This window comes from Lucilia sericata, unplaced genomic scaffold (assembly GCF_015586225.1).
Source record: "Lucilia sericata isolate MDLA Ls3-8-SP2 unplaced genomic scaffold, ASM1558622v1 Contig000649F_arrow, whole genome shotgun sequence".
Classification (NCBI taxonomy): Eukaryota; Metazoa; Arthropoda; class Insecta; order Diptera; family Calliphoridae; genus Lucilia; species Lucilia sericata.
The window spans coordinates 1-17,375 of record NW_023994655.1 but is presented as its reverse complement, the minus strand read 5'-3'; the positions used below and the strand labels follow the sequence as shown (position 1 = coordinate 17,375).

Genomic DNA, 17,375 nt, shown 5'->3' with positions numbered 1-17,375 from the left:
TCCTGAAATAAATGAAATGCTCTTTATCCCTTTTCCTTAGCACATGAATAAATTTATGTACATATGCCACTATATTTTTATTTTTTTTATTTTTTATTTTATTTAACAATATTCAATAACCTAGCCTATAGGCCATAAGCGGTTACAAATTTCTACTTCACAATAATTCCTCCAATACAAAATACATAATTATATATAAAAATAAAATTACACCTAATTTTTTTTTTAAAAAGATAATATACTATATAAAATAACAATAGGACAATTAAAATGTACCGCATTGATCATAAATAAATTCCTACATAATTTGCAATCAAACAAATGTAATTCAAAGAAGCAAAACAGGTTAAAATAAAGAAAAGTATATGTAGAAATCATAAACAATCCCAAAAATGAACTCACAGAACCAATCAATATGTCATACAGGAACTATATGGCAAATAACACTCCAGACTGTAAAGGACATAGGTAATACAAATCAGACAGAAACATGAAGCTATAAAACACCTATCAGTTGAACCTTCTGTGAAGAAATATAAGTCAATTGTAAGAAAGTTTTAAACTACCCCAAAAAATATCAACTCATGTAAAAGAATTTAAATACCAAAATTACCAATCAATTACATAATAAAAATTTCAAGACTAACAAAGTGAAAGACAATTCCTTAAGAGCAAAAATATATAATAGCAGAAAAAATCCTCACAAACACAAAACTCCATGCATACAATAACAGTCAGAAATCATCTTCCACCAAAACAGTCACAAGTAAATTCATCCAAATCAGCAATATTGACTGAGCAATCACAACATCCTTAAACCACACAACATTCCCCCATTTCAAAGCTAACAGAAATTTCCCAAAATTGGCAAACAATCTCAAAAAAATCATATCACAAATCAGTCAATACTAGATAAAAAAACCTATGCATATTACTTGCAATTAAAATTATATGAACCAACAACAATAATTTGGCAACCAATAATACCAAAGCAACAGTCTAAAATACTTGCATTATAACATACCTTAAAAAGAAACAAATAACAGTATTTAGTGAGTAATATGAGGGACTAATACAACATAAATCAAAATCTTATCAAAAAAAAAAAAAAAAAGGTCTCACATAAAGAACACAATGAACTACAAGAAAAATACCAATTTAAGAAACCCTGCATGTTAAATAAAATAATCATTTAAAGAAAGTAAAAGAAAATACAAAGTTCCAACTTCTAATAATATAACAATAAGATATTAAAAATAATCTTGAATAATAAAAAAAACAATGAAGCAGACAACATCAACAATGTTCGAAGTATTAATCCAAACAACACAAATAATCCTCATCCAAGCAATTACAAGAAAAACACTAATGATACCTCATTTACATATACCCAGCAAATTTTTATCAGTCAACAGATATTCAATGATGCACCCACATATGAAATTACAAGTAATTGACAATTGAAAATAATGTATTCAGCAAAATCATTTAAAATTTCAATACAAATATCAATAACCACATAAAACAAACCATAAACACAATTATAACAATATCAGTAATTCATCATATTGGATAATCACAAAGACAGTTACTCTAGAATAGCAATAACAATATGAATGACAACACAATTCCAAAACCAATCTAAACATTCCAACCTACCAAAAACAGTATTATTTCATCAACGAATTTCCAACTGCAAAAGCAAATCAACATAGTTAATTCCTCAACATTACCAAAGTACCATCAAATGCAATAATAACACCACAACTCAGTCAAGTGATACTAATATCAAAAAGGTAATAACCAACAAAGGGAATATGCATGTTAATATCAATAAAACTTACAATATTTCAATAATGATAAACCATTCACATAATAGAAAATATACAACAGAATACAATCTCTAATTTCAATTATAAACAAACTCCAACTCATTTATCAGAAGAAAGCAAAATGCATATAAAGTTATAGTATTACAAGACTACTACCCACTCAGTAAACAATTCTCAAAAAATCCAGTCAAAAGACATCAACTTTACAATATGTTAAAAAATATACCTATTATACAGAATAAATATATAATACAGCAACCCTCCACTTAAAAAATGATTATCAACCATTATTTAACAGTAACAAAAAGTCTCCTAAAAATTACAAATTAATGATACTGCCAGATCATTATCAGTTAATTCATTACAAAAACCAGCATGTAAATATAAGAACAAAACCAAAAAAAAGTTAATTCTTAATGTAGCAAAATAGAATCTCAGTTACCTGAATAAAACAAAATTAAGCAAAGAAAAACTTAAATGCCCTAGTAAAATCCTACACAAGAAACCAGGCTTCCAAAATCATAGAAATAACAAAAAAACATAAAAATTAACTACAGCTTAAAAAACAGCACAAACAAGAATGAAATGTTTCCCCAACACAAAGACAAGAATATCCAAAACTTTACAACCACACCTCCACATTACCCAAGAATACGTTATAAAGAAGCAAAAATAAAACAATACAATGGAGTTACAGGAAACTTAATTACACATAGAATTAAAGCACATATCCCAATATATGCCATAAAATCCCAAAAAATTTGTATTTACAGAATTACATAAATACAGAAATTAATACAATTAAACAAGTCAATATAAATGACAAATTCCACAATATACAGTCAGCAAATCTCCCAAATCCAATATAAAAAACAGCTAACTACACCATATTGACACAATAAAGAAATAAATTACCTTCTATTAATATATTTTGCAAAACATTAAAATTATTCCTATGATTTATTTTACCAAAAATATCATTACTCTCTCTCACTATAATAACCTTTGCAGACTTTTTTATTATTGGTATCTCACACTTTTCAAACATTCTTGAAATATATGGTTCTTTCTTTAATAGGAATTTAGGGCCATTAAACCAAAATTTATTTTGTACTATTTCCTTAACCAATAATCCTCTTGAAATAAGATCTGCTGGATTATCTTCTGAGCTGACATGTTTCCATCTATTTATATTACTATTTTCCTGTATAAAGCTTACTCTATTTGAAACAAATATCTGCAAACCTGCAGGATCTAATCTAAGCCAGCTCAAAACTATTGATGAATCACTGTAGTAGAAAATATCATTGAATGTTATCTTCAAGCTATCGATTACTATCTTTATTAGCTCAACTAATAACACACCTGCACATAATTCCAATCTTGGCAGTGAAAGAATTTTAATAGGAGCTATTCTTGATTTAGATGCAGCTAAATGACAGTAAACTATCCCATTGCTGTCTATGGACTTTACATAGACAGCAGCCCCATATGCTTTCATGGATGAATCGCAAAATCCATGAAGTTCTATTTGTGTTGGTTTGACACAAATAATATGTCTTGGAACGTTTACTTCATTCAGAAATTTGAAATTGTCTTTAATTTTAAGCCAATTTTCAGTCATTTGCTCTGGAATTTTATCGTCCCAATCAAGTTTTAACTTGATTGGGACGAAAAAAATCTCCATAAATCTTGGAGCATTATCTTTGTTGTTACCGTTACTGGTCCTATTAAACCTAGTGGGTCAAATAACTTAGCAACATTGCTTAAAATTGTGCGTTTTGTTATTTTATTTGGGAGTTCCCAACTACATTTTAAACTTAATTTGTTCCATATAACCCCCAATGTTTTTACAGACTTTAAATTATTTTTTATATTTTGCCTTATTAGTTGTACTGATTCTAGACAGTCTCCTCCTGTCATTAAGTCATCCATATAAAAATCATTTCTAATTGCATTCGATTCGACTGGAAAGTTTTTTTCTTTCCAGTCTGCAATCTTTTGCAAGCACTTTACCGCTAAATATGGAGCCGAAGCTGTACCATACGTAGCAGTTTATAAGGCGTATGTTTTAAGGGTTTCATTTGAATTCCATCGCCAATATATAAGCTGATATTTCCTATCGCCTTCAGAAACCCAAATTTGCCTATACATTTTTTCACTGTCAGCTGAAAAAACATAGCTATGTTTTCTAAACCTAAGCAAAATATTAAAAAGATCTTCTTGAAGTTTAGGACCTGTATGTAGAATATCATTTAGCGAAACACTATTTGTTGTTTTACATGAAGCATCAAATACAACTCTTAACTTAGTCGTAGTACTCTCAGGTCTTAATATGCAATGATGTGGTAAATAATACCCACTATTTGTAAACGAATTACTATTGATCATTTCCATATGACCCATTTCCAAATATTTTTTCAGAAATTCGCTATATTCCAATTTAAGCTCTTCGTTTTTCTCTAATTTTCTTTCGAGAGCAAAAAACCTTCTCTTAGCTATAATGCTGGAATTACCCAATTTGCTTGGTTCATCCTTGAATGGAAGTTAAACTTCAAACTTACCATCTGTAAGTCTTTCGACGCTTTCTTCAAAATATTTCTCACATTGCTTTTCAGCAACTGTGATCTTATTTATTTTTGGAATTTCTTCGACTTCCCAGAACTTCTGTAATAAATCATCACATGGCGTCTGAATGGTTGCGACCACACTTGGTTCTGGTTTGGAACCATTTGCTGTCATCAGTCCATATGCTACCCAACCTAACTGTTACGTAGCTTTGTGTTTGTCATTTTATCAATTATTTGCCCATCGCAAATAAGATCAAACACAAATTGATTAGATAATAATAAATCCACTCCTTGTGGAATATTATATTTGAGATCCGCTAATTTAATATTAGATGGAAAATTTCCCAACAACATCCTTGTTCCTGGTACGTTTGACACAAATTTGTCAATAACTACCGCATTTAGGAACGTTTTATATTGGGTCACTTTTGCCCTAAGTGATATCCCAACCTTTTCCTCTACGGAAGATTTTTTCCTTTCTAAACCTTCCACTTCTTTGTTTATTTGGCAACTTTTATATTCAACTTATTTCTTAATTCTTTCGAAATAATATTGACTTGTGCCCCACCGTCTAATAAAACGCGACATTTTCTCCAATGGCCATTTCCATCCTTGACTTCCACTACTGCTGTTGACAACACTGCTTCGTCGTCTTCATCACCGTTTACTATTACCGTCTTCGCAGGGATCTTTTCCCTATGAAGAAGAGTATGATGATCACCATTGCAGCTTCTACAAATAAAATTACTTTGCACATTTTATTTGAATGTCCAACGCCGAGACATCTGAAACACACTTTACCGTCCCGTACCTTATCCCATTTTTCATTTATAGATAAGTTCCTAAATTTGGAACATCTATTTAAATTTTGTCCAACTGCACAATTCAGTGGACATTTTATTTTAAATGAATTCGTTGGAGGATTTGTCTTATGACTTGCCCCTTGTGTTTGCATGTTTTGTCGGGGAGGATTTACCACATTTTGGTTTGCCTCCCAAGACCATTGATTTACTCCCAGAGAATTTACCATCTTTCTTTCACCCTTTGTGAAATCTTGGCTTGCCTCCAAAGAATATTGAATTTGTTTTAGAAAATCAACTAGACTATCCACTTTTGGAAGTTCTTTTGATTTTCCCAAATGTTGTTCAAATTGGATTCTTAAGTAATCATGAAGCACGAAACAAAGAAATGCCTTTTGCATTTTTTCTGGGTTAAGTTTCATGACTTCTAATGCCTGCAAACTCTCATTTATTTTTGTTAAAAACATATTAACGTATACTCTTAAAGTATATTGATGTTATTGCCCTTTTGTCGGAGTAGTATTCATTTAGAATACTCCAGGCTACATAAAAATTCTCATCCTTTGATGGCAATTTTGAAATCTTTTTTGCCGCTTCTCCTGACAACTTCGCTTTTAACATACACATTTTTTGAGTATTTGACACAGGCTGATCTATTATCAGCTGCTCAAACAACTCTCTAAATGTGTCCCATTCCGTAGCTTTTCCAGTTGGTATGTCTATAGTGGGTAGCTGGAATGGTAATGTTTTTGCATAGCTTTCTATGCCCGGGATATTTTGGTATTCGTCACGTAAATTGTAGAAAATGTCAGTCAATTCGTCATCTGGAAATTCGCCCATATATTTAATAAAATGATTTTCGGCTAATTTAAATTTTTCTTTCAGGATGTCAATCGTGACTTCCTTATTTTTAAATTTATTCAATTTAGCTTCCAAATCATCTAAAATATTTTGGAATTGCCGTATCAGTCCAGCATTTTTATTTCTAACAGAGGTTTTTTCCACATCACCTCTGCTAGAATTTATTATAACTTGCTCCCTTTGCCACATTGGGTCAGTAAGATCCTTTTGTAACACTGGTGCCGTAGGTTCTTTTAGCGATAATGGTACCGTAGTCTTCTTTTGGCACACTAGATCAATACGATCCCCTTGTGCCAGTTGAGCTGTGGGTTGTCTTTGTCTATCCATTGTAGTATCGTCTTGTTCTTTATTCGATGATGTCAAAAGATTTTCTTCCTCAATGAATCTGTTTTTTAATTGCCCATACAAAGCATTAAAATTATTTATTGTGGCCCTCACTTCATCAACAAAATTACCTTTAAAATAGGCATTTCTTTGCATTGTTGAGGAAGGAGGGCGGAGATCCCTATCATTTTTGTCGAAACTTTCGACATATTTCCTAAACACTTGTCTCAATGTTATAACTTTAATTTTTGCTTCCTCGCTAGGAAGATTACTTTGAGCGACCTTGCTCAAAGAGTTATAACATGAGACAATCTCAGTCTCTAATCAGAAAACATTCTGATCATAAATTATGCATTTAATGTATGGTCATAAAACAACCCACATTAACAATGCTTGTACATTTGTTGCATCCACCAGTCTATGCTCTGATCGTGTGTTCGTTTCACATAAACATTTACGATCAAGCATATGACATGACGCATTAAACATAAAAACTATTTTATTGATTTGGGCAAATACATAAAACTTCTAATTTATTGATAAGTTTTATTACCCGTATAATAAAACACGCATTTCTATTCCACATGCATAGTTTTCTATTTTAAATATAAAAATTCAATCTACAAGATTGAACAAACTGTAAGTCCCTTTCTAGATTCTACAGGTGTTATGAGAATAAACGGTCGCTTATCAAACTCTCTATCGCTAACTTACGATGAAAGATTACCGGTTTTACTCCCCTATCTTGCATCTTATACTAGGCTTTTCTTAACATACCTACATAAATATTCACTCCATGGTCAGAATGCTCTCATGTACCGATTAATGCGACTCTACTATTATCTGATTAAGACTATCCTCTCCCAATGTTGACCATGCGTTATTCAAAAACGACAGAAAAGCCAACAAATAATGGCGGCCTTACCCCCCGAAAGGACCACACTCTCACGTCCATTCACCAATACTGGTGTCGATTTCGCTGGTCCTTTCGACATCAAAACGCATGCAGGTCGTGGATGTAAAGTTACTAAGGGTTACGTGTTAGTTTTTGTCTGTTTCGGTACTAAAGCTATCCACCTCGAGGGTACAAGTGAAATTTCAACTCAGGGTTTCTTAGCAGCGTTTGCTCGCTTCTTCTCTCGTCGTGGTTCTCCAAGTGCTATGTACTCGGATAATGGCACAGCTTTTTTTTTATTTATTTATTTATTTATTTTAGTCTATGGAAATATTCCTTACAGACTATTTAACAATTTATAAAATTATTTAAATTTAAACATAGAATAACGTTAATTATTTAGATTATATAATATATTTCTTTTTATAACATCAACATTTAAAGAAAAATCAACAAAGTTAAACATTTCGTTAAAACAGCAACATAACTTTCTAAACGGATCTGCCATAGCGAAATTTGTTCGAAACGTTTTGACGTATAATGGATTATTAAATCGTAATTGACGTTGAGGAACATTTAAAGAAATTTTACTTAATAGAAATTCAGAACATACAGTTCCATTTAGAAGATTTATCATAAATGACACATTAAGCATTGTCCTGCGACTTTTCAGTGTTGGTAGATTTATCAAAGCAAGTCTTGCTGCATACGGTGGCAGTTCAGAATAGTTCCCATATATGCTCTTTAAGCAAAATAATAAAAATTGTTTTTGCACAGATTCAATATGATCAATATGCACATTGTAATACGGGTCCCATGCGACTGATCCATATTCCAATATCGGCCGTACAAGAGAAGCAAATAGTCGTTTAGTTATAAATAGATCATTAAATTCTTTTGACCATCGTTTAATGAAGGCTAAAATGCTACGGGCTTTATTAACAATCATTGTTATATGTTGAACAAAAGTCAATTTTGCATCCAGCAAAATTCCGAGATCCAGAATGGTGTCAACAGAATGCAATTTGGAGCCATTAATGGTGTAAAAAATGCTAGTATCAAATTTTCTTGAAAAATGTATGTGTTTGCACTTTGTTAAGTTTAAATCCATTAAATTTTGCTTACACCAGACGTAGAAATTATCTAAGTCGTTCTGAAGGTAAATACGATCTGATGGATGTTTAAAGCTTGAAAATATTTTTACATCATCCGCAAACATTAATATTTTAGAATATTTGATAGCTTTTGGCATATCGTTGATGAAGATTAAGAACAAAATTGGGCCAAGATGACTTCCTTGAGGAACACCAGATGTAACCAAAAAAGTTTTGGAGGTTGACGTTTTAAATTTTACGGATTGTTTTCTAAATAATAGATACGATTTAAACCAGCTTAGATAACTATCGTTAAATCCTAAAGCATCCATTTTTTTTAGCAAGAGTAGGTGATTTACTTTGTCAAAAGCTTTGCTAAAATCGGTGTAAATAACATCGGTATGTTGACCATTAACAAATCCTTCATTAACTAAAGTTGTTAGCTGTAGAATATTTGTCATAGCAGAGAATCCTTTGCGAAAACCATGTTGAAGGGGTGTCAATAGGGGAGAAACTTGGTGAACCAGTGAATCGGTTATACATTTTTCGAACAGCTTTGGGATTGCGCTAAGTTTAGCTATGCCTCTGTAGTTCATTACATTTGATTTGTTTCCAGACTTAAATAGAGGGATTATAAAAGATTTTTTCCAAATTCTAGGAAAATAACCATATTTTAACGATTTATTAAACAAAATGGATAAAGGAAATGCCAGAGAATGTGCGCAATTTATTAATATGCAGCTTGGTATACCATCCGGACCATATGCGAATGATGATTTAAAACTTTTTAAACATTTAACGATGTAGGTAGTATCAATTAAACATGATGAAATTTGTTGATTTGACTGAATATTAAGTGGATGCATAGTGCTATCATCGTATTGGGAATTAGAGTAAGTAGTGGCAAAATAATCCGCGAATAAATTGCTGATTTCCGACTCATTACTAGACTCATTATTTAAATACTTCATAACTTTCGGGGTCTCGCATGTTTTCCTTTTTGAATTAACAAAAGTGAAAAATGATCGAGGATCCTGTTCAAAATTTCGTTTCATCTTATATAAATAATTATTGTATAATTTAACATTCAGCAAGTTATATTTCGCCCTGAGGAGAGAGTATTTAGTATAATCAAGAGCCGTGCCAGATTTTTTGTATTTCTTATAGAGTTTGTTTTTCATATTTTTTAAGGAAGATAATTCTTTAGAAGACCAGGGTGGGCCTGATTTTGGATTAGGTATACTTTTCGGGATACACTCACTCATATATTGATACAAGGTTTCATAAAACTTTCCAATAATTTTATCAATAGAATTTGGCAGACCGTTTGGAGTAGATAACAATTTAAGCCAATTTGTATTTTTTAGAAGGTTGTTAAATTCAACGTAGTTAGCTCGTTTAAAACAAAATAGTGTATCTTTTTTGACAGTGTTTTTATCATTGTGAGTATAAGTATTCTGGATGTTGCAGCTTATTTCAATTGTGGGATGGTAACGATCTTCGGGTAGTGTAAGTGGTTCAACACGATTTATTGTACATTCATTGGGTTCATTTACAAATACCAGATCTAACAGTTTACCAAAAATATTGTAAATTCCGTTAATTTGATAAAGACATAATTTTGAGAAATTATTAAAAATATCATCACTGATATCATCCGATCTTATGGGTACATAATTATTATATTCAGTGGAATATTGCCATGCTATTTGTGGTAAGTTAAAATCACCAAGAACAAACATTAAATCATTAGTATTAGTTTTAAGAGACACCATTTTTATTGCATCAATGTGTTGTTGATAGATTGATAAGTCTGATTGAGGAGGTATGTATGAACATGTAATGAAGACTTTTATGGAGTTAAGTTTTATTATCACTGCAATAAACTCAATATTAGAGGGTAAATTAATTTTTATTTCTTCGGCTGAAAATTTATTAGAGATAGCTATTAATACTCCACCACCAGTTGTTACTGTAAATCTATCTCGTCGATAAACTTGAAAATTGTCACATATTATTTCTGAGTTTAGAAAGGTATTATTTAGCCAAGTCTCAGTAAAGCAGAACACATGATGGTTGAAACCAAAGCTATCTTGATAAAGCTTAGACGATTTGGTTTTTAATCCACGCACATTTTGATATATAATATAAAGTTGGTTATCAATAATTTTAATCAGTTTTTTTGGTTCATTACTTGACGAGGTGGAAGGTGTGCAATATTATTTGACCGTTGATTGTATTCGTATTCCCGAACTAGAACGTGGTTTGGCCAGAATTACGCATTAACTACACAGTTAAAAATATCAAACGGAACAGTAATCTTGAAAGATGTTATACTCCTTGCTTGCGAATAATTAAATTTGTAAACACTAATATCAGCATCTTGATTGAGTTTGGATTTTATGTAATAATTTATGTCTTCGGCAGAAGTATCAAATGCAAAACGGGATATGAAGATATGTTTTTTCGGTGGAATAACTCTCAATTCTCTATTAACAATAGGATTTATTCCGTTATTCGTAACAACTTCAGCATAGTTTAGATTATGTTGGTTTAATTGATTGGATGTATCAGAAATAACAGGAGCAGGATTATTATGTATAGATGAAGCAGCATCAATTTCGGAGCCATAGATAACATTAGCGTTTGGGATTTGTATTAATGATGAACCGAAGGGATTTGCAACAGTGGGTTTAACAGCAGAAGGTGTAACAGCAGAGCGTGTAACAGCAGGACGTGTAGTAGCAGAAGTAGTGGCTATATCAGGGTTGTTTTGTTGAGCTGGACTATTATTATCAGTTTGAGGGTCGTCTTGTTTCTCTTTGATTTTCCTTGACGATTTTCGCCTTTTAGGGGAAGATTGAGCAGGAGATTTTAAAGTATCTAAAGAATTAAAATCTTCGAAAAGTTTCCCATACTTAGAGATTCGGTCAGATAGTTTAGCAACTTCGTCTTGAATTTCCATAAAATGGGTTTTGGTTCCTTGAAAAAAACGGTAAAAACTAACACCAATTTTTCTACAGGCAGTACAGCACCAATGAAGTCCATTATGTTTTAAAAGAGATTCCGCAACAAGGACAGGTAGCCCACTGCACTTAAAATGGCAGAGACCATGACATAGCCAACAGATTATCATCCTCTCTTCATCACTAGTAATGGTACAGTTTTTATTTAGACAGTTCATGATAATAATTATAATCGAATGTTTCGTTGGGTTATTAAAATATAGAATCAAGAAAAATCCAATAGATGGCGGTAATAAAATTACTTAGTGAAGTCACAAACCAATATTGGTTGTATTTAAACGTAAGTGAATGTAATTAAGATCAGATGTTTCAACGTTGTAAAAAATATTACTATATGTAGTTTAATGAGATCAGATGTTAAAGAGATGCAAAATATTGTATGTTGTAGATGATTTATGTATATTACAAAAACAAAATATATTAATTTAACTTTTTTATAAGAATTTTACTATTATTTAGTGTGGCTCTTGCACTGCTTTCAATGTCACTAATATTTCACAATCGTATAATTTCAAATCAGTTGAACAAGACAATTTTAATAATCAGTAAACAACTTAATTTTGAGTTTATATAAAGAGCGATCCAAAAACACGTCCGAACAATTTTATTAAGGTAGCTTGTCGGCGCTTCCAATATCTTAGACTCGGAAAAATAGCAATTCCTCCTCTTTAGACTGGGCGGTCTTTGGGAAGCAGGGGTAAAGAGTTTTAAACTGCATCTCAAGCGAATCTGTCATAGTCAGAGTTTTACGTACGAAGAATTCTCCACTATGCTAGCCCGCATTGAAGCCTGTCGAGACCGCTCAGTCCTCTAAGCGATAATCTAGACGACTTGTGCGCACTGACCCCTGGACATTTCTTAATTGGAAATGCACTTTTATCACCCCCAGAACCAGACTTGTCTGATCATTCACTAAGCTATGTGAATCGCTGGCAAAAATTGAAGATTTTGCACCACCACTTAGCCCAGAGATGGAAGGAGGAGTATCTAAATGATACTCCAAATGGAAGTTTCCTCAGCGTGATTACGCTATCGGCGATCTAGTCATTATAAGACAAGAAAATTTACCCCCTAACCAATGGCGCCTTGGCCGTGTCGAAAACGTAGTTCGCTGAACTAAATGCTGTTTGCTTTTATTCTAAAAATAAAATTAAAAAAAAAACTTCTTTTATCTCTAGTTTTAAATTAACTATGTAAATTTTTTTTTACTATTCTGCAATATTTTATTATTACTGCAATATGTTATACTTATGTGCACAAGGGTATTTTTCGATATCTTAATTGGTTAGGATTTAGCAAAAGTACCTATGAGTTTTCCACATATTAAATGAGTTGATTTAAATCATAACAACACCGTAATATTATTTTATTTACACTAGTCAATCTAACACCGTGTATAATGAATCCTCTCTCTCCTTTTGGTGGATCCATGAACTTAAAATCACTTTTTTGGTCGATTCAAACTCGTCCGTCCTTCCTTTAATATTTCTATTGGAACTTTTTATGTAAAGAACTGGCGATAATTATATGAAAAAACGAAGTAGGCTGTATTTCGCATTTCGATTTTTATGGAATTTGGTGGGAATAGTCTACGTACTTAGTAGGGTTCTATAAATCGACTTTTTGTCGAAGAAAGTCGAAAAGTCGAAGTCGACTATTTTGTTCCAAAAAAGTCGATAACTCGACTATCGTCTGTGAAAAAAGTCGACTTTGTGAATAAAAGTCGAAAAGTCTGAAAGTCGAAAAGTCGAAAAAAGTCGATAAGTCGAAAAAAGTCGAATAAAGTCGAAAAAAGTCGAAGAAAGTCGAAAAAAGTCGAAAAGTCGTAAAAAGTCGAAAAGTCGAAAATTGTAGAAACAAGTCAAAAATAGTCAAAAATTTTAAAAAAGTAGAAAAAAAAGTCAAAAACTCTAAAATAGTCGGAAAAACTTGAAAAAAAGTTAAAAAATAGTCGGAAAAAAGTAGAAAGAAGTCGAAAATAGACAAAAAGTCGAAAAAGTCGAAAAAAGTCGAAAAAGTCGAAAAAGTCGAAAAGTCGAAAAAAGTCGAAAAGTCGGAAAAAGTCGAAAAGTCGACTATTTATAAAATACTTATAGTCGAAAAGTCTAAAAGTCGACTTTTATTTAAATAAAATGCAAAAAGTCGAAAAGTCGACTTTTCTTTTCAACTATAGAACCCTAGTACTTAGTAGATTATGTCCTCCAAATTAAATTAAAAATTTAAAGTATAATTGCAACTTCTATACCTATTTGAAATTTTGCATAAACAGATACTGTGCTAATTTGCCGAAATTCTAAGATAAATGATTTAATAAGAATTAGTAAAGTATTTTCTGCTAATTGATGCAAAAATAGTATCACAATATCTTTAAAGTATAAATCAACTGATATTTTAAAGTAACACGGCTAAGGAAAATTAAATTGTATTGTATACAAAAGTTGTAATAACATCTAAACTCGTACGACGAACAATAATCGCGATATATGCAGAGATTTGATACTCATGATAATTTGGGTTTAAGGGGTATATTTGACCAAATTATAATACCATGTAGCGAATGTTAGCATTACATTCATAACTTCAGCAATATTTGTAAACGTAATCTATCCAAGTTATCCGACAAATTGACCAAAATTTAGAATTTAAGACGGTAAAATAAAAACTAGTATACAACATCATCTAGAAAATGTAAATAAAGAACTAAAAGTCACCATGACTTTTAGTCACCATGACTTTTAGTTCTTTATTTACATTTTCTAGATGATGTTGTATACTAGTTTTTATTTTACAGTCTTAAATTCTAAATTTTGGTCAATTTGTCGGATAACTTGGATAGATTACGTTTACAAATATTGCTGAAGTTATGAATGTAATGCTAACATTCGCTACATGGTATTATAATTTGGTCAAATATACCCCTTAAACCCAAATTTCGAACGAAATCTCCAAATCTGTACATAAAATGGGAAGAATTTTATAATGGAGGAGTATTTTTGAATTGCGCTAAAACGCGTTAAAAACTCAGTTGTTTTTTAAAACATATATTAATTACATTTGTTAACGAATCCGCGAAGAGACATATATTTATTGTTGAAAACACGATAGAAACAAGATAGAAAACTGAAATATTTTGCCAAAATATTTTTAATTGACCCAGTTTGATTGGTATTGAAAATGCGAAATATCGGCCAACGATTTCCTATTCAGAAAATTACTATGTTGCTTAAAAAAGCATCCATAGCGATGAAATTCAATATGAAAAAGTTTTATTGGAAATGTATTTGTCAAAGTTTATGAGGATCGGTACATAATTGACTCTATCCCTCATAAAAAGTCTCCTCAGAAAATCACTTTAAAGCTCATAATGTACTGCAATATAGCAACAAAATTCAACATAATCAAGTTTTAAATGAACTAAACCGCTGCAGTAACACAGATCACTGTCGACAATGTGGTAGTAGGCATCACACCCTATTACATCGCCACGAGCGTTTATGGCAAAACCAGTCAGCTCTTGTTGGACAGACGTGCTCAAGTTTGAGGACTGTCACGTTGTTGCCTACGGTTGTGGTAAAACTTCAGTTAGGAGAAGAATGGGGAAACGTGAGAGGCCTACTTAACCCATGTGCTGAAGTAAGTTCTGTCGCAGAGTTCCTAATAGATCGCTACAAACTTCGAGTGGAAAAAATCGGATCCGATCTCTGGACTACAGTAAAGCTTCGACCTCGATTTTCTGAGAGTACGATATTGACCGTGACAGCAAAGATTGACAAAAAACTTCCTCGCAAACAGCCAACAGAGAAAATAGACGAAAGAGTTGCTTCTCTTTATACAAACCTTCGCCTCGCAGACAGAGATGCAACCATTTAGGTCGACGGCGCAACCATTTTAGGTCGACGGCGGCGGCTTATATTAGAAAATATCGGCGGCGGCTAAATTGCCGGCTCAATTTAACTTTTTCTTCAGAAATTGACCTTATAAGCGTTTATTATATTGAAAAATCTCTGTATAATAGTCTGTTATATAGAAACCTGTCTCTATATAAGTTTTTTCTGTAGAAAATGGACATTGTTATAGTAGTTATCACTATTTTAATATTAGCACAATATTGTGTGGCAACTCTTTTGAATTTGCCATAAGAATTTAAAATAGTGGCAACTCTGTTCAAATTGGTGAAATTATTTTCTGAAAGACATGTGCGATTCCAATTTTTATCAGCGGCTACGTTTAAGCCGGCCTAGCCTTTGAGCCGAAAGAAGTCGGCGGCGGCGCCGACTATGTTTATGTAGAGCATTTCCACAGCACTGATATTGCGACTATCTGTCTGTCTGTTGAAATCAGTTTTCTGAGGACCACAAATATCTTCGAGATCCAAATCTTCAATAATTCTATCAGACATGCTTTCGAGAAGTTTCCTATTCAAAATCAGCAAAATCCGTCCATTAACAACGGAGATATAAGCAAAAATCCGAGACAACCTCTAAAATTTTCATAAAAAATAAGCAACAACAACACTGCTTATTCATTGCGTTGTGTATTTTGTTTTTTTGATTATTTCGTTTCGTATGTTTGAATGGCTGTGTGTTTCATCGCCATGTGTATGTTGTTGTTGTTTCTTGGTGTATTCAGTTTCTTATTTTTGGATGGCTTTGTGTTTCATTGCTTTGTTTATATTGTTTTTGTTTCTTGGTGTATTCAGTTTCGTATGTTTGACTGTCTGTTGGTTTCATTGCGTTGTGTATTTTGTTTTTGTTTTTTTGTGCATTTCGTTTCGTATGTTTGGATGTCTGTTGGTTTTACTGCCTTGTGTATTTTGTTTTTTGTGTGCTTATTTCGTTTAGCGTTGTTGTTGTTTATTTTGTTTTGCTATAATAATAATATAGTCAGGAAAATGAAATAAATTTAAATTTTATAAAATTGCTATTTTTGAAATACACTATGGTGAAGGGTATATAAGATTCGGCACAGCCGAATATAGCACTCTTACTTGTTTCAACTTCTTTTATTTTAGGAGAGTGTTCATTTATATTAATTTTTACTTGGTTTTTCTTTCGAAAATAAATTAGTGCAATCATTATTATAATAATTATGATTATCATTGAAAAACTTATTCCATAGCTTATATTATTTGTAACACTAGCTATACCCAGTGTGCTTTGCTATCCTAAAAGGAATATGTATAAATAAATACCAGATTTATTATATGTTACATATGAAAGATGTCAAGCAAATTATTGCAAGTTCGGCAGTTTCTATCTATCTATAAAAATTTTAATAATATAAGAGTTTCCAAGATGCACGAAATTTTGTATTTAATTCATATATGTTGTGCCATGCCACCCATTGAAAGTCCGCCCGTTATGTTCTAAATGTTCACATGAATTTCAAAGTTCTCCATGTAAAATTTGAAGATTCTAGCTCTAATAGTTTCTCAGATATACGAATTTTTCTATTTGATTCATGTTTGGGCTTCAAGACTCCCCAGATTAAAGTCTGCTTTTTTCCTCCAAAATGTTCAGATGAAATTTGAAGAATTTAGTTCCATTAGTTTTCCAGATATACGAATTTTTGTCTTTAATTAATATGGGAGGTGCCGCTCCCCTCATGGGTAGTCCGCCAATTTTTTACCCAAAATGTTTAGATGGATGTTAAAGTTTTTCGTGCAAAATTTGAAGATTCTAACTGTAATAGTTTCCAAGATAAACGTATATTTGTATTTAATTTATATGGGAGGTGCCACGCCCCCTAATGATAGTCCGCCTACTTTTTGTCCTAAATAATTATATTGACACTAAAGTTGCTCCGACAAAATTTGAGGACTCTAACTGTTATATTATCTAAAATATACGGATTTAATATTTTCTTAATATAGGCGTGGCTCCTCGCCCACTTGGAATTTCAAAATAAAAAGGTAGCCTATTACCTATTCCAGACATACAGTAATACGCTGTGAAAATTTGAATAAAATCGGTT

General features: G+C 31.9%; 1 protein-coding gene across 1 annotated transcript; it reads right to left on the bottom strand.

Annotated features, from left to right (window-relative positions):
* Nucleotides 1-10,651: 10,651 nt before the first annotated feature.
* Nucleotides 10,652-11,413, bottom strand: LOC119607035. Its single transcript, XM_037960753.1, has one exon. The coding sequence runs from the start codon at nucleotides 11,339-11,341 to the stop codon at nucleotides 10,652-10,654; it is 690 nt and encodes a 229-aa protein (XP_037816681.1). The 5' UTR covers nucleotides 11,342-11,413.
* Between the last annotated feature and the right edge of the window lie 5,962 nt (nucleotides 11,414-17,375).

Bases quoted from the DNA above. Each gene is read 5' to 3' on its own strand.
- LOC119607035 (XM_037960753.1), bottom strand. From the start codon at position 11,341: ATGGAAATTCAAGACGAAGTTGCTAAACTATCTGACCGAATCTCTAAG.